We start from the raw sequence: 26,947 nt of genomic DNA on the forward strand, positions 1-26,947 counted from the left end.
TAGAGAGATACAATTGTGCCTAAATGAAAAGACCCAGCCCATGATTTTGTCCCTGATGATTCCACGAGAAGAGGAACGGAGATTATACACTTCCCCTCCTAGTGAGCCAACTGCGGCCCCCAAGCTAGAAGCTGAATTCCCTTCAGTTTGGGCAGAAGGAAACCACCATGGTCTGGCAAAAAAAACACCCCCTAATATTAACTGACCTAAAGCCAGAGACTCAACCAGTCAAAATACACCAATATATGGTCCCACGGGTGGCACACCTGGGAATCAAGACACACTTGGACAGTGTACTCAAATGGGGACTTCTAAAATGATGTCAGTCCCCATGGAATACTCCTCTGCTGCCTGTGAAAAAGCCTGGGACAAATGATTACCGCCCTGTACAGGACCTAAGAGCAATTAATGAAGCAGTCATCACACTGCATTCAGGGTTGCCTAACCCATACACTCCACTAGGACTCATACCCTCTGAGGCAGGATGGCTCACATGTCTGGATTTAAAGGACATCTTCTTCTGTCTCTAGCTAAGGCCTAATTGTCAACTCCTATTTGCCTTTGAATGGGAAAACCCTACCACAGGGGCACAGGAACAATTCATTTGGACTAGGCTGCCATAAGGATTCAAAAATTCACCAAACTTGTGGGGCGCTGCCATCTGACTTAGCCAGGTTTCCGGGATGGGACTCCTCCAATAAATAAATGGACAATTTCCTGCTAGCCAGTTGCATGCAAACCAAAAGCTGGGAGGAACCAGGGCCCTACTCAGGCTACTATCAGAGGCGGGATACTGGGTATCAAAGAAAAAGGCACGAATCTGTCAACAGGAAGTTAAGTATTTGGGCTTCAAAATTACCCAAGGTAAATGGATGGTGGGAGCCAAAAGGAAACAGGCAGTCTGTGCCATTCTAGTTCCCACTACCCGTGGGCAGATCCGAGAGTTCCTGGGAGCAGCAGGATTCTGTTGAATATAGATCCCAGGGTTCTCGGAGTTGGCTAGACCTCTATATGAAGCACTAAAGGGGGGGAAGAAAGGGCACCCCTTTTTTGGGACCCTAATCAAGAAGAGGTATTCAAGACCATAAAAACAAAACTTACAGAGGCACCAGCCTTGGGACTCCCAGATGTACCACGAGACTTCAACCTGTTCGTACATGAAAGCAATGGGGTAGCCCTGGGGGTTCTCACCCAGGAATTTTGTTGGACCTTGGCAAAGACCAGTGGCATACCTTTCAGAGCAGACTGACTCAGTTGCAGTAGGATGGCCACCCTGTTTGAGGGCCCTGGTAGCCACCACACTTTTAATCAAGGCAGCAGATAAACTCATGTTGGGACAAAACCTAAACATTAAGGTTCCCCATTCTGTTATTACCATGATGAATGCCAGAGGGCAACACTTGCTAACTCATGCTGGGATGACACAATATCAGGGACTACTATAGGAAGACCCATGAATAAGACTGGAAGCCGTAAAAACTCTAAACCCTGTCACTTTCTTGCTGGCAGCGGTGGGGCCCCCAGAGCAAGATTGTTTAGAGGTACTTGATGAAGTATATTCTAGCTGACCCCGAACTATCAGACAGGCCCTTACAAAATCCTGACCTCATCCTGTACACTGATGGCAGCAGCTTCATGAATGAAGGCAAAAGACATGCCGGTTATGCAGTAATCTCTGATTTTGAGGTCATAGAAGCAAAGGCCCTTCCACAAGGGTGGTCAGCCCAAAGAGCAGCTGTGGGCCCCAATGAGAACACTAGAACCCAGTAAAGACAAATGGGTCAACATACACACTGACTTGTGCTATGCCTTTGCCACTTTACATATACATGGGGCTCTCTACAAGGAGAGGACTTTTGACTGCAGGAGGAAAAGAAATAAAAAATCGTGAAGAAATCCTGAAAATATTAAGTGCAGTCTGGGAACTAAGGGAAGTAGCAGTCATTCACTGCAAGGGACACGAAAGAGAAAAAGACTCAGTGGCAGAAGGTAACTGATGGGCAGACGTTGCAGCTAAACAAGCAGCAGGAGAACAAACAACACCTTCGAAAATCATGCTGGTCCTGGAACTGCCAACTTCTCCAAGGTACACAATCCAAGAAACAAAATGGGCACAACAGGAAAAGGGAAGCCAGACAAAAGAAAGATGGTGGGTACTTCTAGACCAAAGAGTATATATATGGGAACAGCTAGCCCACCAGGTGGCTCTCCCAAAAGCATGAGCTCACCCGCCTAGGAAAAACCGCCCTTGAAATCTTACTGAGCTGTTACTATGTAATTGCTCGACTCCCATCCCTCTGTACCTCGATCTCTCAACACTGCCCCTCTGTGCTCAAAATAACGCTAAATAAGGCCTTAATGGGCTCATGGGAATCTAATGCTGTGGTCAAGCATCCTTTGAAGATTTGGAGGTGGACTTTACCAAAATAAGACCCAGTGGAGGATATAAATTTCTTCTGGTATTCATCTGCACATTTTCAGGTTGGGTTGAGGCCTACCCCACACGCACCGAAAAAGCAAGAGAAGCCACTAATGCTCTGCTAAGGGGTATCATTCCCAGACATGGAATGCCGTTAACCATAGGCTCAGACAACGGCCCAACCTTTGTGCCCAAGGTGCTGCAACAAGTCCAAAACCCTAGGTATCCAATGGAACTTACATGCAGCCTACCGGCCCCAGAGTTCAGGGAAAGTGGAATGTGTGAACCAGACCCTTAATTAGCCATGGCCAAACTATGTCAGGAAACTAACTTGCCCTGGCCAGATATACTACCCCTAGTTCTCTGAATATGCTGTACACCACAGACAAAAATAGGATTCTCCCCTTTTGAGATCCTATACAGAAGACCCCTCCTACTAGTCAAATTCAGGGGAGACTTGACAGAGCTAGGGAATTTGGAAATACAAAAACAACGAAAAGGATTAGGGAAAACTATATTTGAGATACATAGATGGGTGACAGACAAGATACCCATTTCCCTAGGAATAACTGTACACCCTCAAAAACCTGGGGATCAGGTTTGGATAAAAGATCGGCAAAGGGAACCAATGAAACCTACCTGGAAGGGACCCTATTTAGTTGTGCTAACCATGCCCATAGCCCTCAAGGTTGCAGGACTAACTGCCTGGATCCACCGTTCACGAGTAGAGGCAGCCCATCTGTCACCTGATAACCACTTGGAATGGAAAGTAACTGCTAACCAGAAAAGTCCTCTACAGATCACCCTTAAGAAAATGGCAGACGATAAGCAGCCTGCAGCCAACACCTGAGAACACTCTATAACCAGAAGCTTAAGGAAATCATGAAGTGACCTAAATGAATTACAGCAACTCGTTCTCTCAAATTTCATTGTCATCCCTATTTCTCTTTCCATACTTGTTGTTATACTCTTTGCTGTAGGGGCCGACACAAGTTATTCCTGCAGGTTGGCACCTCAGTCACAAACCCTTGTTAGCCTCCCTCTACTTATTAGTGTCAGGATGCCTTATTCTCCTTAGCTGTATATGATCTGAGTTGTGATTGATGTCTTTCTCTGCATGTTTGTTCTCTGCCTTTATAACTGTCTCCTACCTCAGGATGGAATCATTCTCTCCAATGCTGAATCAGCCTTGTCTCCTATCCCTGTTGCACATATACCTGTTCCTAACATGCTCAAAAGGAATCTTCTCCACTTACCAACCGTGTACTTGTTCCACTTACCACTGCCACTCTTGGAACCTTCCTCCCTGACTGGAGGGATGTGTCAAAGGATCTTCTGCTGTCTTTTGCCTCCATGAGGGAAAGCCCTACATTACAGGCCCAGTTGCCCTATTACTCCACTATCTCTTCCTCTGCTCATATTCCCTTCCTTATTCCCATTCCTTCTCTTGCTCCTCTGGCCATAAAAGATGAGATAATACCATGCCTCTGTGCCATTGTTTATCCCCACCTGCCAGACAGATGTTATAATACCAGGAGGATCACTACCTTAACAGGAATGGGAGAACTTACTGGATGGGAAAAATAAAAATAAGACGCTATTGGGGGCTGCCTGATCCAATCTGCTCTGATGTTCTCCATGCCTGTTGGGTCACCGCTAACCCAACCTATTGGCCTTTGCCTAGACTTGAATTGGGCAGACCACCTGATTTAGATCCTTGTCTGCACCAGATGTTGAGTACAACTCATCGCCTCCTCAATGATACCAATCCCAGTCTGGCCAGAGCCTGATGGCTCTGCTTTCCACAGGCCCCCCGCCCCTTTAAGCAGCTACTCCAATCACACAGGCAACTGTAAATGTTACCCTATTAACTCCTCAACCACTTATTATCATAAATTATCCAAGGACCTAATGGATGACATAGAATGAGTGGCCAAATGTCTCGTGGTTTTACAGGATCAAGTAGACTCCTTAGCAGCAGTAGTCTTATAAGACAGGAGAGGGCTAGACCTGTTAACTTCTGAAAAAGGAGGACAGTGTCTCTTCCTAAATGAGTAATGCTGCTTCTATGTTAACCAATCAGGGATAGTGAGAGATATGGCCCAACAACTAAGGGAGTGGATCATCACATGGAGGCAAGAATCAGCAGACTCATGGAACTCTTGGAGCAACATATGGAACTGGGCATCCTGGATCCTCCCTTTAGCTGGTCTTCTCCTAATGGTTTTCATAGCCCTCCTGTTTGGTCCTTATATTCTGAACATGCTAACCAGGTTTGTTTCCTCTGGCCTAGAAGCTATAAACTCCAGATGATGCTCCAGTTGGACCATTATAGCTGTCATTACTTCCCATTGGATGAAGAACCCTACCTATCACACCCCTCCCTTTGACGCCCCTGTTCAGCAGGAAGAAGCCAGAATGGTTTTTGCCCCTCCTCCTGTGACAGCAAGGGGTTCCCTGGTCCCCACAAACTGATTTTCTCTAAGGCTACAGAAGCCTGAGAATCAAGAGGGGGTAATGAGAAGGAATGAGGGCAAGAGCAGATAAAAAAGGGGCCAGCCAGATGTCTGAGGCTGGATACTCCCCTTGCATGCTTTTGGCTTCTGTAATCTTGCTTGCCTCAGTTGCATCAGCCAGCTGCCCGTGTAGTACAACCGATAGTACCCCACCGCACGGTGCAGCCAATAGAATGTTTCCAAGTGCCTAGAAGCTAGCCAGGCATGAAAGAAGGCCAGCACCAGGGCTCAGCCTTTGCAGGTGACTCTGCAGGGCTAGCACTGGTGCAAAATAAACAGTCTTTTCTGATTTTCCAAGTGTGTGTCACTTGTCTCTTTCTGGGTGTCACGTATTTGCTGTAACAATACCATATGTTCTGTTTTCAATAAATGGAAGACTGTCAATGTGATATAATGAGTTTTTTTCCTCTTAATCCATTCACAATTGGAAATATATTGCCATCTAAAAAACTACCCAGGAATTTTAAAGTTTAGCATTTGCCTTGGCTTTTGGACTCCGTACAGCAGATTGGAGGAATAGTGTTATTGTTGAACTTTCAAGCTATGCTTCATGTTTCCTAAGTACTCTATTCAATATTTTATAAGTACTCTACATGAAATTAACAGAGAGGAAAAATATTTGTCATAACACATGTTCTTTCATTTTAGTGGATTCTAAAGTGTGTTGGTATGTTTTCTGTATGCAGAATGTGGCTTGGCACATCATGATATAATAAATATCATTATATGCTGTTTATGTGAAAAAAACAGATTACTTTATGAAATGCACAGATGTCCCCTTACCATACCACTAAACAAGATTCTTCTGATAAATTTTCACTAGAACATATTTTCCATAGAAGTGCAATTTATCATTTGTATCTGTAGAAGCAAAACGGAAATATCGTTTTAAAAAGCTTTCTTAGCATGTAGGAGAGACCTTCATACACTTACCTCTACAGACCCTACATGTGTAGCAACCATCTCTAAAAGACGCTGCAAGTTATTTCCCACTTTTCGTCTTTCTTCAGTTGTGGTCTGCACAACTAGTTGGTATCTGTAGAATAAACAGTCTTGTTTGTGTTGCTTAGGAAAAAACTTAATGTATCAGTCCTAGTTAGCTCACTTCTTTTCACATTCAATAAGACCACGTTGTGATTGTATATGTGCTGTTTGCTTCTCAACCATTGAAACCAAAAAACATTTTCAAAGATCCTTTGCAAGCAACAAAACAATACAGCACCAAAACCTCATGCTTTAACATATAAAACCTGGGAGCAAATGGTCTTAATTGAATCTCCAAAAAGACTGTAAACTTAAGTGCTTTCAGGGGCAAGGCATTAAATACATTTGAATGGGGGAGTGGGAATCTTACCTTTAGGCATGCAAATTCAAATTAAAAACAAAAACTGCAAGCCAAAAAACACTTCAGCTGAGTTTTTTATCCCTAAACTACAAATAAGCAAATGAAGAGGTATGATTTTCTGAAGGGTTGTACTTCTAACCTAAAAGTGAAATTTTTTTAGTTGAGGGCCCCTTTATTGAAACTTTAGAAAAAAGAGCATATGGATTACCTATTCGGTATGTTGATTTTACATAGGTTGCACGAGAGAATTATATACAGAAAGGCAGAATATTCTTTCAAAAAGGGATGTCGCTATTTTAGTTACTGTTAATAAAAAATGTGGCTAAAACTTTTCCTATGTAAGGTTTAAAATAAGGGAAACCAAGAGAGAAAACTTGACAGTGTGTAATTTGATAATGAAGAACTTCTAAGAAATGTAACATAATATATACAGTTATGCTGCTTGTTTGGAAATATGTATTTGTTCCAACTGGACTGATATATTATGTAGCAATTTGAGCATAATGCAAAATTTGTATTTGCTTATGCCATTTCCTTCCTTCCTTTTTTTTTTTTTTAAGTTTATTTATTTATTTTTATACTCTCTACACCCAACGTGGGGCTCAAACGCACAGTCCTGAGATTAAGAGTTGCATGCTCTTCCAACGGAGGCAGCCAGGCATTCCTATATGCTTTACCTTCTTGAGAAACACTAAGTGAACGTAGAAAGCTGTACTCAGCTGAATCCAGATGCAAAGGAATACACAAAACACATTAGCCCACAAATGTGTGTGTGTACCAGCTCTGTCAGTTCATTGCATTGTGTGATGAGCCACATGCATCCACATCTGGTGTTAAATATTTCCATCTGAGGGGCACCTGGGTAGATCAGTTGGTTAAGTGTCCGACTTTAGCTCAGGTCATGGTTTGTGAGTTCAAGCCCCACACTGGGTCTGTCAGTGCAGAGCCTGCTTCAGATCCTCTGTCTGCCTCTCTATCCATCCCCAGCTTGTACTCACTCTCTCTCAAAAATAAATAAAAACATTAAAAAAAAACTTTCCATCTGATTTTAGGTAATCCTCCTTCCACCCCATCTCAATAATTTACAAGCTGCAACCTTTTGAATGCTCATTTCCATAGGCAAACTTCAAGTCTTTTTAAGATAAAGTGTCATATTTATCATAGCATTTATGTATTTCTTAACCATTTACAATGTGTACAATTGTGCTAACATTTTTGTTAGGTTCCTATCTTTTGTTTGTGTGTCACTGACAGAGATTTTGAGTGTTGTGCCCTAATCCCCATTTTCCTATAAATCCTGATTTTTTATTGCATGATTTTGTGGTGCCTATTATGAGGACACGAGTTGTGTTATAGAACGATTGTATGATTTATAGTATATAGTTTACTATATAATACATGTGATCTCTAGAAAGTATACATATCTTAAAAATACTAACAAATAGCCAAAGTATTTAAATTGATTTAAAATTTTATGTTGTTTTCAGGGTTTAAAAGTTATTTATTAATTAGATCTAAAAATAAATGATTCCTGGGGCACCTGGGTGGCTCAGTCTTGTTATGCATCTGACTCCTGGTTTCGGCTCAGGTCATGATCTCACTATTCATGGGATGGAGTCCTTCATCAGGCTCTGTGCTGACAGCATGCAGCCTGCTTGGGATTCTCTCCCCCTCTCTCTTTGCCCCTCCCCTGCTTGCACGCATGTGTTCTCTCAAAATAAATAAATAAAAACATTTAAAAAGGAATGATTTTTTATAATAGTTGCAGAATATATTTGTTTAGGGACAGTATCGCAAGTTATAAGCTGCTTTCATGTAAGTACTGTTCATTACTCCTTCTCCCCCAAATAGCTCTATAATATAAATCAAAGCAAATAAATGAAGATCTAGTAAAAAGTTAAATAATTAACCTGAAAATACACATTATAAATCTTGGTGACATAAACTTACTCTCGCTGAATAGCATCTAATTCATTCATAGCTTCACTGAGGCCCTCGTTAACAGCACTCTCCAGCAGGTGCTTGTGCTTCTCCAAGGACTCCAGCTCATTGGCACATTTTTTGTCCTCTTCTTCAGCTTCCTATCAAGATAAAGCCACCCTTGTGGTTTGTGATACTCAAGTTCTATATACTCCATATACTATGTATGCTCCACGTACCATATATATGTGAAGCATTGAAAAAAATCAGGTTGCATCACCATTTGTATTCTCAGAATGTGTACTATTGTACATGTAAGAGACTTTAAAATGCTCCGTTGGGAATTTTATAGTGTCAACCTAAATGCAATCTAAATGTGACCTTCTCAACAGGACTGTATAGAATTCACTCAGCAGTATTTTCAAGTATGTACTATAGGAAATCTTATGATACTGATTTGAATTTTTCCTATGATCATCAAAAAGGCCTTTTATATAGGCAAAAATGTGGGTCACTTTCATACTACTTTTATTTCACAAATGTATTAATTATGCACAGGCAAAGGAGCTCAGGGTCATCAATTCTTAGGTTTCTCAAAATGAAATATGAGAGCCTTTCACTGAAGTGCTTTAAGAGAATAAACTGAGGTACTGTCATGGAGAACATATGAAAAAATACAAATGATTACCAATTGCCTCATATTTCACATGTAGATCACATTACCGTGGCATATTTTCTAAAAATTTTACCCTGCCTAACAAAATGTATAGTCCCTAAACATAATACAGTACAAAGCCAAGAGATAAGTTTTTAATTCCTGCTACTTTTTTGGTGTAACCAAGTAAATAATATTGGTATGACTAAAATTTTCACCTAAATTGGATAGGTGGTAATGAACAGTCATATGAGTGCTTCCCTAAGTAAAATGCTGGCCAGAAAGGGGATGAATTAGAGGCGGTGGGAAATGAACCCACATTCTAGATTTCATACAAATGGTCTTTGAAATTTGGCCAAGATAGTCAGTTTGCAATGACTCTTTACAGGCTATCCCACATACACAGGCCTTACTGGAGGTTTATGCTTTAGGAGTACTTAACACTAAATCTCTATAAAAGGTAGAAGAGATTATTTTTAAAACATGTTTTGGTCTTACAAGCATGCAGAATCTTATAAGCAAGTCTAAAATATTAATTAGACAGTAAACATGTTCTAGGATATAACAGCCCAATTCCAGAAAAAAATCCTTTAAAAGAACAAAATAACTCTTTAAAATAAACTTTGGAAGATGAGACTAAAACACAAGTTATAGGATATGGCTTAGAGATTCAGTTAGATGTCAGAACACGTGAATATTATGACATAGTTTGGCTCACCTATATAGACTATGACAAAGTTCTTACCTTAACTTTTTGTTGGTAAAGATCATCCAGCTTTTGAACTTCTTCTTTCAGAGTTCTTACACCTCTCCTGCTTTCTGTTATCATTGTATTTAACTTGGGGAAAAAAAGTTTGGTTGAGAAATCACATCCATACATCAAAAACATCTTAATAAGTTATAGAACTTTCATATTATCAAGTCTACTAACTGAACCATGTTATTCTCACCTATCATTTATACCCCAAATTTATTATTCTCCAAAGAGGAATTTCAAACAACAACAAAAAAACTTATGTTTTTTAACATATAATACTTAAATGCAGAGTGGCATTGGTTAGGAATAAAAAATGTGGCTTAATTCCCAGTAAAATAATGATACCAATAACTTCTTCCACTAGTAGCTGTGGGAGTGTCTTTAAGCTCTATACTGTAACAACATTATACATATTACATATACTCTTAACATTTTAATATTAATTTATTAGTACATATAAGTTGTTTTTGCCCTCTAGTTTTGAAGTCTAGCTTTACTTAGACTTGATCTATTTTGTTAGCTATCTAGTTTCCCATTTGTTTACTTTCTAGGAGAAAAGAGAAGTATGAATAGTGATTTCATTGGATGTTTGCTAACTGGTTATTAGTCAGTGCTTCCTTCGAAAAAGTAATAAAGTAACCACATTTAGTCTTATTCAACTTTGAGCTTTAAGATCTGTTGAAACCAAAACTAAAGAAAAAAAAGTGTTTCCAAAGTTCAATTCCTGTCAACAAGTGCTAATACCAGGTGATACCAGTAATTAATACGGAACGTTTTCCAGCTAGACCAAGAAGGTATTTCTTGCAGGAAACAGAATATATCAAAATGTATAAATAAGCTGGATATATTTTTTTAAAGTTTATTTATTTTTGAGAGAGAGTGAGAGAGTGAGCGAGCACAAGCTGGGGAGGGGCAGAGAGGACAGACAGAATCCAAAGCAGGCTCCAAGCCATCAGTGCAGAGCCTGACGTGAGGCTCGAACTCACGAACTATGAGATCATGACCTGAGTCAAAACCAAGAGTCGGACCCTCAACTGACTGCACCACCCAGGCGCCCTGCTGGATCCTTCCTTAAAAGAACGATTCAACACATATATGAAGTTATAAAAAAATTATGTTTATATACATATTTGGGAAAAATTTAATGAAGCAATTGTTATTTGGTAAAAGATAGGATGGTAAAATGACTACATATTTATTAAAAAAACTTGCATATACTTCACATTCAATTATCAAAGAATAAGGAATATTCTTTTCCTATTTTACAAATGAGAAGAATTGGCTAGAATAAATGCTATTCGCTTAGGATCATGCAACCAGCATATGCCCCGAACTCCAAACTACATGTTCTACTAACTCCAAGGACTTTTCTATACCACCTGACTTTCAAGTTATTTTAAAGGATGGAGTTACTGAAGCTACTGTTGGGCAGGAAAAAATTTTCTCTGCCATTAAAATTCTTTTGGCTGATCTAAGAATTAAACTGACATGAGACCGATTAACAGGAGAGAATCAAATTTAATTTCGTATGTATGGGGAATCCACAAAGATATGAGATTCTAAAGACAGGCAAAATGATGTATGAGTGTTATCCTGAACTAAGGATAAGGGTAGGGGCCTGGGACTTCAAGAAATGGACAGCAATTCATGGGAAGATGAAAAGAGTAAATGTTTGTTGAACAAATGTTTGCTGGGCCACACAGACACAATGGGACACAGAAAGGAATTTTAACAAAGGGACTTTGCTAAGTTCCTCCCTGTCTACCACCCCCAGTTTATATTATACTGTAGTTATCTGTGGTGATAGCTGTCTTCTGGGAGCAGATCCTTTAAATTCTTTTAGGCAGTTAGGGGATGGAGATCAAAGTTTCTGAGTCTTTTAGGCCTTGAATGTATTCAGCTCTAAATAAGCTGCATGCCAAATGACACATCTTGGGACAATTTGCCCTTGGCCTTGACACTATAAACTTCCAGTCTAAAGACATGTTATTTCTGAAATAACTACTAAATTAAACAAGTTGTTGCATTAAGTTTGCCTGCAAAAAGACCAATGGACACCCAAATAACCAGACTTCCACTAGGCTGTCATGTTTGGTCAAAATCATGTTTACTTATCTCTGAGCAGCTTCTACCTTCCATGTAAGCTTTATTAACGTTTCATCAATTGAACATTCCCCTCTCCAGTTACAAAAATATACATTTCCATGGTGGCAAATAAGGAAAAGCTTAAAGAAAATAACAATTACCAATAATACTACAATCCCAAAGAACCACTATTAATATTTGGCATACTTCTTCTAGTATTTTTTCATTCATTCATTCATTCATTCACTCATTCATTCAATAAGCATCTGTCCAGCAGTTTATAAGCAAAAAAGATATCATTAGTTACTTTAATTAGATGATTTTTTTTCTTCTGTCATTGAGAAGACAGAAGCCACTAGAATAGAATTCCATCACTTCTTGCCTTCAGTCAACCCAACCAAAATATTTGTTTGAGACCTTTCCTTCTTCCTTCCAGTCAGTTTCAGGATGCAGGACACCCATTTTACTCATCAAGATAAGCAACACATTTAGCTCTTTTCTGGACCCCAAGCCTTCAAAGTTCTTCATGAACCATATTCAAACCCATCAATCCTTTTTGATCATAATTTTTTAAACTTTACTATCTTTCCCTTGAATGCACTCATCTTAAAAACAATTTTTTTAATGTTTATTTATTATTGAAAGACAGAGCAAGACAGAGCATGAGCATGGGAGGGGCAGAGAGAGGAGGAGACAGAGAATTTGAAGCAGACTCCAGGCTCTGAGTTGTCAGCACAGAGCCTGACGCGGGGCTCGAACCCACCAACTGCAAGATCATGACCTGGGCCCAAGTTGGATGCCCAACCGACTGAGCCACCCAGGCGCCCCTGAACGCACTCATCTTTAAAACCAAACAACTCCCTCCCCCACCAAAAAACCCCACTGAACAAAAATGAAAACCTTTTCCATACACCACTTCCTATGATTCCATTTTCTTTCCTCAGACTCAAACTTTTGTGATAGTCTAATTTGTGGTAGTTCAGAGAGTGTAGACTATTCATATTCTACAGCATCTTCCTCTACTACCATTAAACTTCAGTCTATAATAATATGCTTTCTGGCTCCTCTGCTTCACGAAGTTGCTTTTGCAGATATCACCAGTAACATCTCAATTACTAAAGTCAATGAACACCTTTCAGACTTAATCTTATTAGATATCTATCTAACATTTGTAGTTGCTGATCACTCCCTCCTGAAATTCCCTTCCTTGGTTTCTATGACCATGGAAGCTCCTAGTTTTCTCTTTTAAGTTTTGAGAGGTCCTTCTAATTCTTCCTTATGATTTCTCTTTCTCTGCTTGTACTTTGGTAGTGGATGTTCTCCCAGGATTCTGATCTTTGCTGTATTCTTATCTATTCACTTGTGAGAGCTCTCTTTCTCTCTCTTTCTGTCTCTCTCTCATTTTCACACCTGAAAGATCTCCTGGCTTTAATTACTACATGCTAAGAGATACTTATTTACAACTATGTCCAAACTTCAACTTCCTACAGGGCATTCTCCACTTTGATGTCCTAGAGACCTGAAACTCAGCATACCCCAGCCTGAAATTCTTCTATACCCTTCTCTTGTATTCTTTATCAACGTTCTAGAATATCACCACTGAAAGATCCTCTTCTTGACCAAACCATTCATGCTCTCCTGAACTCTTCTTTCTTTTTTTAAATATTTATTTATTTTTGAGAGACACAGAGCATGAGTGGGGATGGGCAGAGAGAGAGAGAGAGACAGAGAGAGAGAGAGAGGGAGATACAGAATCTGAAGCAGGCTTCGGGTTCTGAGCTGTCAGCACAAAGCTCGACAGGGGCTTGAACTCACAAACTGCAAGATCATGACCTGAGCTAAAGTCAGACACCTAAATGACTGTGCCACCCAGGTGCCCCTGACCTCTCTTTCTGGCTTGTGTTTGTCCTCTATATTGTTCAGATTTAGCAAGAATCATGCTAAGACAGTTTAATCAGAATCCCTAACCTCGATATCTAATCAGGTTCCTCATTCTCCAACATCTCCCAGTTGATATCTGATCACCTTGACCTGCCTTCAGTATAAACCCTATTAGGTCGGTTTAGACAGAATCCTCCCTTACCCCTAGCATTTCCCTCAGTAAATTTTTATCCACTGATCTGCACACTACTCCTTGGTTATTAATTCCCAGTTTTTCTTTCAGTTGTACTTGGAGATAAGCCTAATGTTTCTCACCTACTATAAAACTTCTTTGTAATAGCTCCCCCTTGAATAAAGTCTACCTTACCACCATTAAGTGTCATGGCTAATTTTTCTTTTCCTCTAACAGCATATACCAAAGGTGGACACCTGCATTCTTAATTTCTTTCTTCCTTAACCTTCACATCCAAATAGACCACTAAATTACATAGTCTCAATCTTTATATTTCTTTTTTCCATTGTCACTGCAATAGCCTTGGTTTGAGGCTTTACTTATCACTCAGGATACTGTTAGGTCTCTTAACTGTGTGTCTCTAGTTTCATGTACCTCTAACTGAGTCTTCAAAATGCCAACATCGTGGGCTTACTAAAATACACAGGTGTTGGGGCACTTGGGTGGCTCAGTTGGTTAAGCGTCTGACTTTGGCTCAGGTCATGATCTTATGGTTGACGCATTTGAGCCCTGCATTGGGCTCTGTGCTGACAGCTCAGAACCTGGAGCCTGCTTCCAATTCTGTGTCTCCCTCCCTCTCTCTCAAAAATAAAAGAAACATTAAAAAAAAATACACAGGTGTTCTGCTTTCTCTTAAAAATCTTCAATGGTATCTGGTGCCTACAGAATAAGAATGCAACCAGTAATCAAGAACAGCAAGCTCCGGGGCACCTGAGTGGCTAAGTAGGTTAAATGTTCAACTCTTGGTTTTGGCTTAGGTCATGATCTCAAGGTTCATGAGACTGAGTCCTGCTGTGAGAACGGAGCCTGAGTGGGATTCTCTCTGTCTGTCCCTCCCTGCTTGTATGCTCTCCCTCTCTCAAAATAAATAAACTTTAAAAAGGAAAAAAAAAAAAAAAAAGAATAGACAAGTTCCTTCATAACTATGTTTTTGTTTCTCCAGATCTAATTGCTGTTTCAACCTTCCCCAGGGATGTAATCTTAACAGGTCAAGTCTGGAATTTGTTAGCACCACTGAGGTAGTAATCTGCCTACTAAGACCATTTTGTTCCTCAAGGGGAGGTGACTTTTCCTGAAATAATCCTCTTTTTTTGGTTTATGACTTCCTTGTCCTGCCTTTAAAAACTTTCCTTTCTATAGTCCTTTGAAGCTCTTTTCTGTTTGCTAAATGGGATGCTGCCTGATTCATGAACTGTTGAACAAAGCCAATTAGATCTTTAAATTTACTCACTTCTTTACAAAACTAGAAATGCAGCCCTAGAGACAATACAAAATTCATCTATTTTTATTTTAAACAATCCCCAAACCTCCCCTATTTATCTTAAATGACTTGTAACTTGTATTCTTTCCTGGTGCCTTTGAGATGTACATGTTAAAGTACAACTTCAGGAAGGTAATTTTTATCAAGAAAAAAATGAAAAACACAAGTTATAAGGTCTCTGTTTACATGTTTATGTGTGTCTATTATATGTGTGTTATAGATGTGTGGTATTTTCTGCCTCTGAACGGTCTTACTAAAATTAGTCTGTAAAAAAGCTCTATTTAACTGGACTTAAATAAGTGCTTAAAGTATTCATAAAAATTGTTAAAATATAATAGAAACTAACCCAAATGCTTTCTTTCTTTCTTTCTTTTTTTTTTTTTTTTTTTTAAGTTTTTTATTTTGATAGAGCAGAGGAGGGGCAAAGAGAGAGGGAGAGAGAGAATCCCAGGCAGGCTCCGCACTGTCAGCACAGAGCCTGATGCAGGGCTGGAACTCATGAACTGTGAGATTGTAACCTGAGCAAAACCTAAGAGTCAGATGCTTAACCGACTGGGCCACCCAGCCACCCCTAACCCAAATGCTTTCTGAATGCATATCACATAAGTGCTTAAGTTAGCTTAACTTTGTTGATTTAATTAAAATAAACCTTCCTTAAGAGATATCAACATTGAATAAAATCCTTACATACAAGTCTTATTCCACCTGGGCTTATCAATCAAATGAATTAATGTTATCTGTTACAAAATTTGTCAGCAAGAAAAATTAGCTTGGGCTGATGGGTGACTTTGTCTAATAAACTTTTGGTGGGTAAACTAAACATAGTAAAGGGGCACCTGGGTGGCTCAGTCAGTTAAGCATCTGACTCTTGATCTCAATCAGGTCATAATCATTTGATTTGTGAGTTAGAGCCTCAGCACAGAGCCTGCTTGGCATTCTGCATCTCTCTCTCTCTCCAAATAAATAAATAAACTTTAAAAATGTTAAAAAATAAACACAGTAAAGAACAAGTATATTAAATGGATGTAAATTAGATAAAAAGTTTTTAGGTGAATTTTTAAATAGTTTTCCCAAATCTTTTTTTTTTAACCTGGAACTTTAAAGTTTTGCTAGGTTTAAGTTAAACGATGAGTTGCGTTAAATTCATTCACTATTCATATTATTTCCAAGTAAGATAAAATACTGAAACATTAATTACTGAATATCGGTTTATCCACTTTTTACTTCCTTTTACAGAGGAACTATAAAGGTATGTGGGTCTACTAGTAAACATGTGTTATGCTGCTCTGACAAATCTTCTGTGAGAAAGCACATGTTTCTTAAAGTCATAAAAAAGTATTTATTAGTCTGCTAATTCATATAATGGTAATGGAAAAGACAATTTATAATTTCTTACTTAGATTTCACCAGAAATTAAAAGTTTCCGAGGGTTAAAAATTCTACTATGTGTAACTGAAATTGCTAGAAATAATAAGGGAAACACATTCTATGTGTGGTCAGGGTTGGCTGATTAGAATGAATTTAGGGGCTGTTGTGTGGCTCAGTCGGTTAAGTGTCGAAATCTTGATTTTGGCTCAGCTCATGATCTCACGGTTTGTGAGTCTGAGCCCCGGATCAGGGACTTGGGATTCTCTTCCCCCCCTCTCTGCCCCTCCCCTGTTCTCTCTCTCTCAAATAAACATTAAAAAAAAAAAAAAAAAAGAATAAATTTAATTAAGTAAAAGAGTTTTAATATAAAAAATAAGCTAGTACAAACTTAGAATGTGGTTTTCTTTCTGTTAATAGAGCAAAGTTTTCTCAGATTACTGGTCCACTCTTATTTGGAAATTTAAGCAAACTTTTTTCTTAACTTTTAAAGTAATCTGCCTAGAAAGCAAAGATTTTGTTTTCTTAAAATAATTTCCTGTGTTGTTTTTATCAGGTCTTTGATTACTTAAGAAAGCTGAGCATTCTTTATTAGAAGAGCTAAGTTTTACTTATAACTATTTTACTTTCTGTATTTGTCTGTGAAGTCTTTGTCACCATAGTTAAACGGATAACTAAGTATTGTTTCACAGTGACCTATGATCTTATTTGACAAAGTATCTTAAAACCTCTTCATATTCCTACAAACTTCTCCAAAGCGAACTAACTTTTCAACCTCAAACTAACTTTGAGATTTTCTGGAGGGCTTCTAGAACCTCCCAAAAGACTTGTTATCTCTCCAGAAAAAGAAGAGATGCTAAACTAATTAGGCTTATTTGATATGTTAAATTATGTGGGAAGTATTGGTCAAGTAAGAAGACTAAGCTTTCTTTCTATTGTATTTATGTAAATATATAAGTTTTCTAGAAGTTGTACTAAATCCCCAAAGTCTAATATATCTTGGTATAGTGTTATCAGTCATAATTCCACTTATTATCTTAAAATATTCCATGTTACTGAAATAACCAACTTTCCTTGTCAATTCCATTACAGTGAACTTTAATCAGATTTCAACAATGGACATTTTTACAAGTCTTTTGTCATTCACAGACTGTTATTGTTTTACCCTGATACTCTGCAATAGTTTCCTGCAAAAATACTTCATCTTCAAGGAGATGTAAGGAAAGGGCTTTTGACAAGTACAGATTTCTGATAACTTTATGATCATAAAACTGAACTGGGTAAGAATTTCCAAAACTAACAGTAAACTGGATTCAAGTATAATAAGAATTAGTAACATGGAACTGAATGAACTGAGGAGGATGATCATAACTTTTTATGATTTGTTGTTTGAAATGCTGTTGTATAATGTTTTGCTTTTCCAGATTTAAGGACACCTTTGTCTTAAGATATGTAGGATTTACAACAATTTGTAAATATATATATTTACAATATATATATTACAACAATTTGTGTATATATATATATGTTTAAAGTTTATGTATCTGGGTGGGGGAGAGGCAGAGAGAGAGAGGGAGAGAGAATCCCAAGTAGGCTTTGCGCTTGTCGGCACAGAGCCCAATGCAGGGCTCCATCCCACAAACCATGAGATCATGACTTGAGCCAAGATCAAGAGTCAGATGTTTAACCAAGACTGAGCCACCCCGACACTCCTAAAGTATATCTTTATAAGCAATGATGAAACATTTACTTTTTCTACCTGGTTCAGATTTTGGAAACTCTTTTGAGTATTCTTTTCATGATAATACAGTTAGTTATTTGTATAAGTTCATTAACAACATGTCTCCTTGTAATAAGACACACAATTGGAAATATTGGGTATATTATCAAGGCTTTGATTGGATTTTCATATTTGAGAGAGGTTTGCATAGACTCATATATGACTGGACACTCTTAAGGAACTAAGGTTGACTTTAAGGGAGTCAATAAAGCCCCTTGCAAAAATCAATCTGGTACACCTTGCTTACAAGTTTCCAGCAAAGTAATTTTAAAAAGAGCTTATATGGTCAATCACTTTTCTTGCTATTCTTATGTAATTAATCAGGCCAAGTCTAATGCATATAAATTAGTTTTATTGTGGTTATCTTTGGTAAAATGGGGGTAATTGTAGAGAGAAAAATTATGTTTGAACCTGTGTAGATATTAAATTCTAATCCTGTTGTCTCTGAGGTTCTGTTACATACCAATAGATTGGACTAGGTCCTGGATTCTTCTAATTTCTTCAAATATCTGGCTATAACTGTCCAAATTAATGTTTCCATTTTTCTCCCCTGACTTCTGATTTGGAACATTAAGAACCAAGACTGCCTTGAATCTCCTTGAAAGGGACTATTACTACCTCCTTACTACCCAGATGGCAGCAAGATTTCAGGGACTTGAACCCTAAATACATATCTCACAGCTGAAGAAGGCTCTGCCTGACATCTAGTCCTGTGCAAATGATGGAGACTTCCCAATCAAATTGACCAAGAAGAGAAATAGCTGACAGCAAGGTAGACTGCTTCTTCTCAAGACACTGGATCAAGACTTCGTACTTTAAACATGCCATCTTCTATTCTCTTCCTTTACTTTGGCACTGGTCTGGAAAGATAAAGCCATCATCTGTATCTCCCAGGCCATTGCTAAGGGGGTATTTGGAACAACTTTTTATTTCAGGCTAGGACAAAACCTAACTGACCCTTGGTGTGTATAGGTAAATGCAGCAATCCTTGTGATTTAATCCATTAACAGGACTTCCTTAATGGGAATGATTTGTGCCCCAACAGGGTTTTTCTTTGTCTGTGGTGGTTATCATCCCCCCTGGGACTATGAAGGCCTAAATGGCTAACATATAATTGGATAATGCCTCTTAGGTTATTTAACTGTGCCTCTAACTGCCCATACTGAGATACCTCACTGGTCAACTCCCTAAATTTAAACTGTCAAGTCAGAGGGATTTTGTAGGAGGCATTCATGACTCAAAATTAGCTTCCTTTGACTCTGGCCAAAGTTGTTCTTGGTAACAGGACAGCCCTTGGTTATCTTTTAACTGACCAGGGAGGTGTTTGTGCTATGGCCAACACTACCTGTTGCACCTGGACTAACATTTCTGGGGAAACTGAAACTCAGTTATATAAGATCACTGAGTAAGCCACTTGGTTTAAAAAGATGACTCCTTTAGTGGGGTCTTTCTTTGACTTACTTGATTTTGATTGGTTTGGGTCTTGGGGACCATGGTTGGAAAGTACAGTCCAAACATTGGACTTATTTGTTATAATCATAAAAATCTCCTACTATGTTGTATTCTCTCAAAAACTTTAAGTGTATGTTTGCAGCCTTGAACTATCAAGCAAATGATCTTCCTAGGACTAGATCAGAAAAGTGAAAAGAATGACAGACTTAAGGAATATGAACCTAGAACTGAGACCTGTGACTGTCACAGAGATTAAGCACAAATGTCATGACTTAGGTCATGGATATCACACAAAGGAACAACAAAAGCTGCAAGTGGTGCTGATGCCTTAAATTGCGATCGTATCTCTCAATCAAGGTGATAGCGTGATCAAAAGGGGAAAACTAAAGGAAACTACCAGTTCAAAATGGAGTTACTTGTGCTGGGCCCATGTCACCAAACCAGAGCTTAATATTCAACCTAACTGCAATTTCAACCTTCCCCAGGAATATAATCTTAACAGGTCAGTCTGGAGTTTCTGGTTAGCACCACTGAGGTAATCCACCTCATAAGACCCTTTTGTCTTTCAAAGGGAGGTGAAATCTTGCCTGAAATGATCGTTTTGTGTGTATGTGTGTGACTTCCTTGTCCTGTATTAAAAATTGTTTTCCTTTCTGTAGTCCTTTAGAGTTTCTAATTGTTAAATGGAATACTGCCCAATTCATGAATTGCTGAGTAAAGTCAATTAGATCTTCAAATTTACCCAGTTGAAATTTTAACATTTGTTTAATTATTTTAATTCATTAATTTACGTTTAGTCATTACTATGTCAAATAGCTATTTTATCTTATGCCATCTTAATTTGGTTAAATTGTCAAATTTAAGAAATAGTTTAATCTTCAGTTTCTGAAGCATATGATATTACTAATCATTTCTTTTTTCCCCTAGTTTTGATATAATGTATATATACCATTGTATAAGTGTAAGGTGTATATGATATGGGGGGGGAAGGGAGGAGGGAGGGGGGAGGGGGGGAGGGGGGAGGGGGGGAGAGAGAGAGAGAGAGAGAGAGAGAGAGAGAGAGAGAGAACGAACTAACACTACAATAAGTAGTTTAGTTAAAATCAGGACTTTCTTGAAAGTCTTCCCTACTTTGGCTTTTGGCTTTTATAGCATTTTCTCTTCCAGTGATCTCCAACTATTTTGTCCACTTCTAAGAGTTTTCCCCATAATCTCCTTCCTTGAATTGCTTAAGTGGTGCTATTTCTCAAGATTTAATCCTCTGCCACTTTCCTCTACATATTCTAAGAAATATCACTCACATCTAGCTTCAAAGTATCATGTATATGGTAAAGACCCTGAAATGTGTATTTTTAGACTTGATCTCTCCCCTATGTTCTGAATCTATTGTTTCAGCTTCCTTTTGGAGGTCTATTTTCTGTAAACAGTAAGCTCAACATCTCTAGTACTCTCCTGGTCACATGCACTCATTTTTTTCTCTGCAGGGTTACCCGCACCGGGAAAATGGAAGCCACTGTCAGTGCTTCTTTCTCTCTTAGCTTTAAAAGTCCATCAAAAATGCTTGGGTTCTACCTCAACATTTCCTAAACCTGTCCACTTCCTTCTATTCGTACTTTGGTTTAACCTCTTAACAATTTTAGTTGCTTCCCCACAAGTCATTTTTTTCTATGCCCAAAGGGGTTTTGCAAAAATGCAAATCTGATTAGCATAACCGCAGGTCAGTCTTTTTCTCCAAATGGTAGTTTACATTTTATATAAACTTGTTATATTTACCTTTGGAATATTAATATTGGGCCTAGCCTATAGTACACATCTTATAATCCCCATTTTGTTCACCCCCCCAAATTTCCTGCTTATAGCCCTTAAAAAGTTTCAAGTCTGGGGTGCCTAGGTGGCTCAGTCAGTTGACCGTCCAACTCTTGGTTCAGCTTGGGTCATGATCTTGTGGTTTGTGGGTTCGAGTCCTGTGCTGGGCTCTGTGCTGACAGCCTGCCTGGAATGCTCTCTCTTTGCACCTCCCCTGTTCTCTCTCTCTCAAAATAAATAAACATTAAAAAAAGTTTTAAAAAGTTTCAATTCAGTTTGAAAATCTATAGGTTTAGTGCCCATTCCAACAGAAGAGAGAAATCAAACTGAAGGAAGCTAAGGGAAGACTTCATCTTGAATAACAGTCACATCTGTGGAGTACCTGTTAAAGCAGTCCCAATTCCTTCTTTCCAATGTGTGATGTTACAGAAACCCCAAATTATAATAACAATAGTATCATGAAACTGCCCACTTATCTAATGTTACAAAGTTTACTATTTTTTTGATTGGAAATTCTTTCTAATACAAAGTAAATCTTGATACAATTTGTTAACATGTAAAAAACGTGGGTTACTTGCATAATTATTCGTTTAATGCATAGGTTTTATTTCCAGATGAGAAAAAAAAAATTTCTATTCCTGGTAAAGATAGGATTTTGTACTTGAAATGCCACAATAGTTCTTGAAGATATGAATTAACTGGGGTTTTCCTTCAATTATTTGGTGTCACATAAACAATACCTTTTGTTTGCAGTTGAGAAGTAGCTTCTTAACTTTTCTTAATCAAGTATAACAATATTTAAAGATTACCAAATCGATAGTACTGTTCTCTCTGAGAGATATTGGTCATATCATGTTTCAAGTATCTTAGAAGAAGGAACTTTCTGAAACTTGTTTTTGGAAATAGACTTTTATAGGCATTTGAGTTCCCCTGAATTTCATGGTGCGGAGTGAAAAATTTGGTAAATAAAAATCTCTTAATTTATCATAGCTACTTAGCCTCTAGCCCCAAATGATATATATCTACTTTTAAGGGAGCCATGTCAAATTCCTTTTAGCACAAAAAGGGATATTAAGGGGTGCCCATCCGGCTTAGTTGGAAGAGCATGCGACTCTTGATCTGGGGTTGTGAGTTTGAGCTCTACACTGGGTATGAGATTACTTAAATAAAAATAAAACTTAAAAAAAAAAGGATATTAAATTATTTCAAGTTGAAGGAGGAAATTCTCCATTTAAAGTCAAGGGAAATTTATTCAGTTTCGTATCACTTCATCAATGATATGTAAAGCCTAGAATGTTTAAGTTATTTAAAAAATTACTTCAAATGTTTCCAAGTCAAGGGTATACCCAACTCTCATTTTCTATAATATCTTATTAAAAGTTCATTCCTTAACAATTAAAAATTACAAATCACATTTAAGTGTTAAATATCTTACTTTTGCTTTTATTTTTTTTATTAAAAAAAAATTTTTTTTAACGTTTATTTTTGAGAGACAGAGAGAGACAGAGAATGAGCAGGGGAGGAACAGAGAGAGGAAGACGCAGAATCCGAAGCAGGCTCCAGGCTCTGAGCTGTCAGCACAGAACCTGACGTGGGGCTCGAACCCACAGACCGCGAGATCATGTCCTGAGCCAAAGTCATTGCTTAACCGACTGAGCCACCCAGGCGCCCCTTACTTTTGCTTTTAATAACTGTTTTGTTACTTACTTGTTCTAAAGTATCCTCTAAGCTCATTTTTTTATTTAGAGCTTTATTAATTTCTTCTTCAGTTTGGTTCAATAGTTCCTTAAGTGGCACCTACAAAAGACATAGGATTAGGAGATCCATATGATATATGTAATTACAAAATTTCTCATGAGGCATCTACACATTGCAATAGAAGGAGCCAATTTTGGAGGAAAAAAAGTGAAGTTATGATATTTTTAAACTAAATTAATACATCAGAAATAAGACAATAAAACTAATTTTCAATGTAATTTTTCTAACTGTAGAATGCAACTTGCTTTTGCTTTTCAATACCTGGAATATTTTAGATTTGCTTTATCCATTCTGGAGATACACTGCTATTATTTAAACATTTTATAAGTATACTTATTTTAATGCACTATCTTTCTTGAAAACAATTTGTATTTTTCTCTTAATCCTTTTCAACTGCTTAGTTTCACAATTATCTGCTTGTATTTCTTCTTTTTGCTATTCATTGGAACTCCACTGTAATAGAAAAGACTTGAAACACAGCAAATATCCGCCAGCAGGGAATGACTGAATAAGTTACACATGGAGGAGTCTGAGGCTGCAAAAAGAACTGGGAAGATCTTGAAATACAACTGCAGAGAGATAACCAGGGGAGGTTGTTCCATGAAAAAAAGCAAGATGGGTGTCCAGAATAAGCAGATGTTTACCAGTTTATTTAAGTAATGATAAAAGTCAGGAACAGCCAGATGGGAGAGATGCAGAGCGTAAGGTACTCGGAAAGGGATGCAGAGCTTCCATGCCCTCTGGGTGTGCCACTCTCCCTACTTCCCCACATGTTCACCAGTCTTGAAGCTCATAATCTGCTTGCATTCCTTATGTTCGTCCTCTGTTCGAATAGTTTGCCATTACTATGTTTTAATTGAGGTCAAACTCACTTTAAAATGGTTAAACTGAAATCATTAAGTTAAAATGAATTTAATATAAAACTACTTCTTTTAAAGTGTATAGTTTAGTGGCATTTAGTACAATGTTGTGTAATCACACCGCCTCTTGTTCCAAATCATCTTCATCACCAAAAGAAAATTTTATGTTACTATGTTTTTAGTAGGTCTTTTGAAGTTATTAATTGCGGAGTTTTAATTTTGGCTGCTCTTTTTCTTTGAAAGATGCAATGCCTTTTTAATCTAAGAACTTTTCTCCAAATATTATTTGTGACGGTTGGGTTGCACCTTCTGGATGCTATTTCTATTTCTATTGTTCTATTATTATGTAAAACTATGTCCAAAGATCACAGAAAAACTTTCCCCTTTTCCAAGAATATGCATTCTTTTTGTATTGGGTAATCCTTCCTATACTGATTTGATGTAGGTTTTATTTTCTTGCACCAGTGTCTGTCTACCTGCCTACCCAGCTATTGCTTGAGAAACAATTCAGTAAAAGATTAAATGTTTACTGGGTGGATTTTTTCTATTGAAAATGAGTCTGACTTTATTTAATCACAGTCTGTTCACCAAATAAACTGTGATCATTGGGAAAGTAGGAACTGTATCTTTCTGGGTGTTTCATCTCTAGCACCTAGCTGGTATGGAACTTAATATGTACTCAATAAATAATGTATTGAATGAATGATTCTCAAGGGAAAAATGCATAGCTTTATACTCTGATATTCTTTATTCGAAAACTAAGTATTTTGAAAGTTGACATTTCTGTGGGGGCTACTAAAATACTAATATCTGTGAATAACTAAGAAGTTGCAATAGAACGATTTAAAAATTTTCTTCTCCAAATTACATCCTTGGACATATTTAAAAATTAGGTGCACACTTTTCATTATTGACTACTGGTGTTACTTAATGTCCTGTTATATTTCATGCCTTCATGTGTGTCCTTGTACCTGAAACTCTTTCCCACAGACCATCCCAATAAATACCTCATCTTTTAAGACTTCATTCCAGGTTCACCATTTCTGTAGAAACTTTTCTTTCTCTTTAATTCTGGTAAGAATTGATCAATACCATATCTTGTAAACATTTCTAATAAAGTACATATATAGCAATTATTTATTTATATCTGTCTCTACTGGGACAAGTATCAATTTAAGATTAAGAGTCAGGTAATTTTTCTCTTTATAATCCTGGTGTGTATTTTAAATGTAATCAAAGTTTCTATCGGATAGTTGAATTGATAAAGTAGGTAGAGAGGAAGAAAAGGCTTTGTAATTCAAAGAGAAAAGTATAATAGATTTCTAACTATCAAAAAGATGGAAGATAAAAGGTTTTAGTGTTTTATTTCCATGCTCTGACCTCAGTCATGAACAGGCTGATGTTTAAACTCAAATAAATAAACATCAATCATATCATTTAAAAATCTTTTGAAGATTAATTAATTAATCTCATGATTACTTACATAAACTTGAGCTCTGTATTTGACAAGGCAGTTGGCACCAGCTTCAGGATTAAACTTAATTTCAAAGTCATAACCTTTGGAATTTTCAGCACCCTTAGGAATAAGTTTTAATTTTCTGGCCAACTTGTGATACTCAGATAATTGTGTTTCAATCTGTAAGAACACCAAAATAAATGATAAAGTAAACCAAATAGTCCTATTCCATATGGTTTTCAACTGGCATCTGCAATTTTACACAAAAATTATACGTATTTTTTTTAGTTTTGTAATTTGGTATATAAGAATGAAAGATATTATTCACAATCTGTAGGGTAATTTAAAAACTATAATTAGTAAGCAATATCCTACTGTTCTTTCTTATCTGTTCTTATCTTACTGTTCTTCCTAATGTTCTTCTCATTTCCAAATAGCTCGGAACAAGAATCCATATCTAGGTATAAACTGAAATTTACTTTTGAAAGTGTCAGGCAGAGAAATCATGAAAAAACACAAACTTTAGATTTATCTTTCAAAAAAAATTTTTTTTACATTTATTTACTTTTGAGAGACAGAGACAGAGCACAAGTGGGGGATGGGCAGAGACAGAAGGAGACACAGAATCCGAAGCAGGCTCCAGGCTCTGAGCTGTCAGCACAGAGCCTGACGTGGGGCTCGAACTCACAAACCGTGAGATCATGACCTGAGCCAAAGTCGGATGCTCAACTGACTAAGCCACCCAGGCGCCCCTGGATTTATCAATTTAAAAAGTAAACATTTCTTTTTTTGTTTTTTTTTTAATTTATTTTTGAGAGACAGAGAGAGGGCACGAGCCGGGGAGGGGTGGAGAGAGAGGGAAAAACAGGATGCGAGGCAGGCTCCAGGCTCTGAGCTGTCAGCACAGAGCCTGATGTGGGGCTTGAACCCATGAACAATGAGATGGCCCGAGCCAAAGTCGGATGCTTAACCAACTGACAGCCACCCAGGAGCCCCTAAAAAATAAAACATTTCATTTATCTAAAATAAGTGAAATGTAATCATTTAAGTCTCAAATGTTATTTTAACAGAAATATTTTATTTTTAAAAAAATGTTTATTTGAAAGAGAGAGAGAGAGAGAATGAGAGGGGTAGGGGCAAAGAGAGAGCGAGAGAGAGAATCCTAAGGAGGCTCGCACCCCTTAACAAAAATATTTTAGTAAAACAATTCCATATTACCTGGTCTCTATCCCTTCCTTCAGGGCTCTGTTCAAATTACATTATCAGAAAGGCTTTTGCTCAAATGTAGCCCCCCAAATTTCTTAATCCTCTTACTTTATTTTTATTCATAGCACTTATTTTTATTTTTTAATATTTGTTTATCATTTTTGACAGAGAGAGAGAGAGAGAGAGAGAGAGA

At 37.7% G+C, this 26,947-nt stretch overlaps 1 protein-coding gene across 2 annotated transcripts in view; it reads right to left on the reverse strand.

Moving 5' to 3' along the window:
• The window catches only part of NDC80 (NDC80 kinetochore complex component), a 62,432-nt gene that overhangs the window by 6,857 nt on the left and 28,628 nt on the right, over positions 1-26,947 (reverse strand). For both annotated transcript variants that reach the window (XM_042962725.1, XM_007089497.3), the window contains 5 exons: positions 25,576-25,728; positions 23,182-23,271; positions 9,601-9,693; positions 8,231-8,361; positions 5,869-5,971 (listed from right to left, as the gene is read on the reverse strand). In XM_042962725.1, coding sequence (XP_042818659.1) covers positions 5,869-5,971; positions 8,231-8,361; positions 9,601-9,693; positions 23,182-23,271; positions 25,576-25,728 — 570 coding nt within the window. The remainder of the gene's footprint in view (positions 1-5,868; positions 5,972-8,230; positions 8,362-9,600; positions 9,694-23,181; positions 23,272-25,575; positions 25,729-26,947) is intronic.

This window comes from Panthera tigris, chromosome D3, assembly GCF_018350195.1.
Source record: "Panthera tigris isolate Pti1 chromosome D3, P.tigris_Pti1_mat1.1, whole genome shotgun sequence".
Lineage (NCBI taxonomy): Eukaryota > Metazoa > Chordata > Mammalia > Carnivora > Felidae > Panthera > Panthera tigris.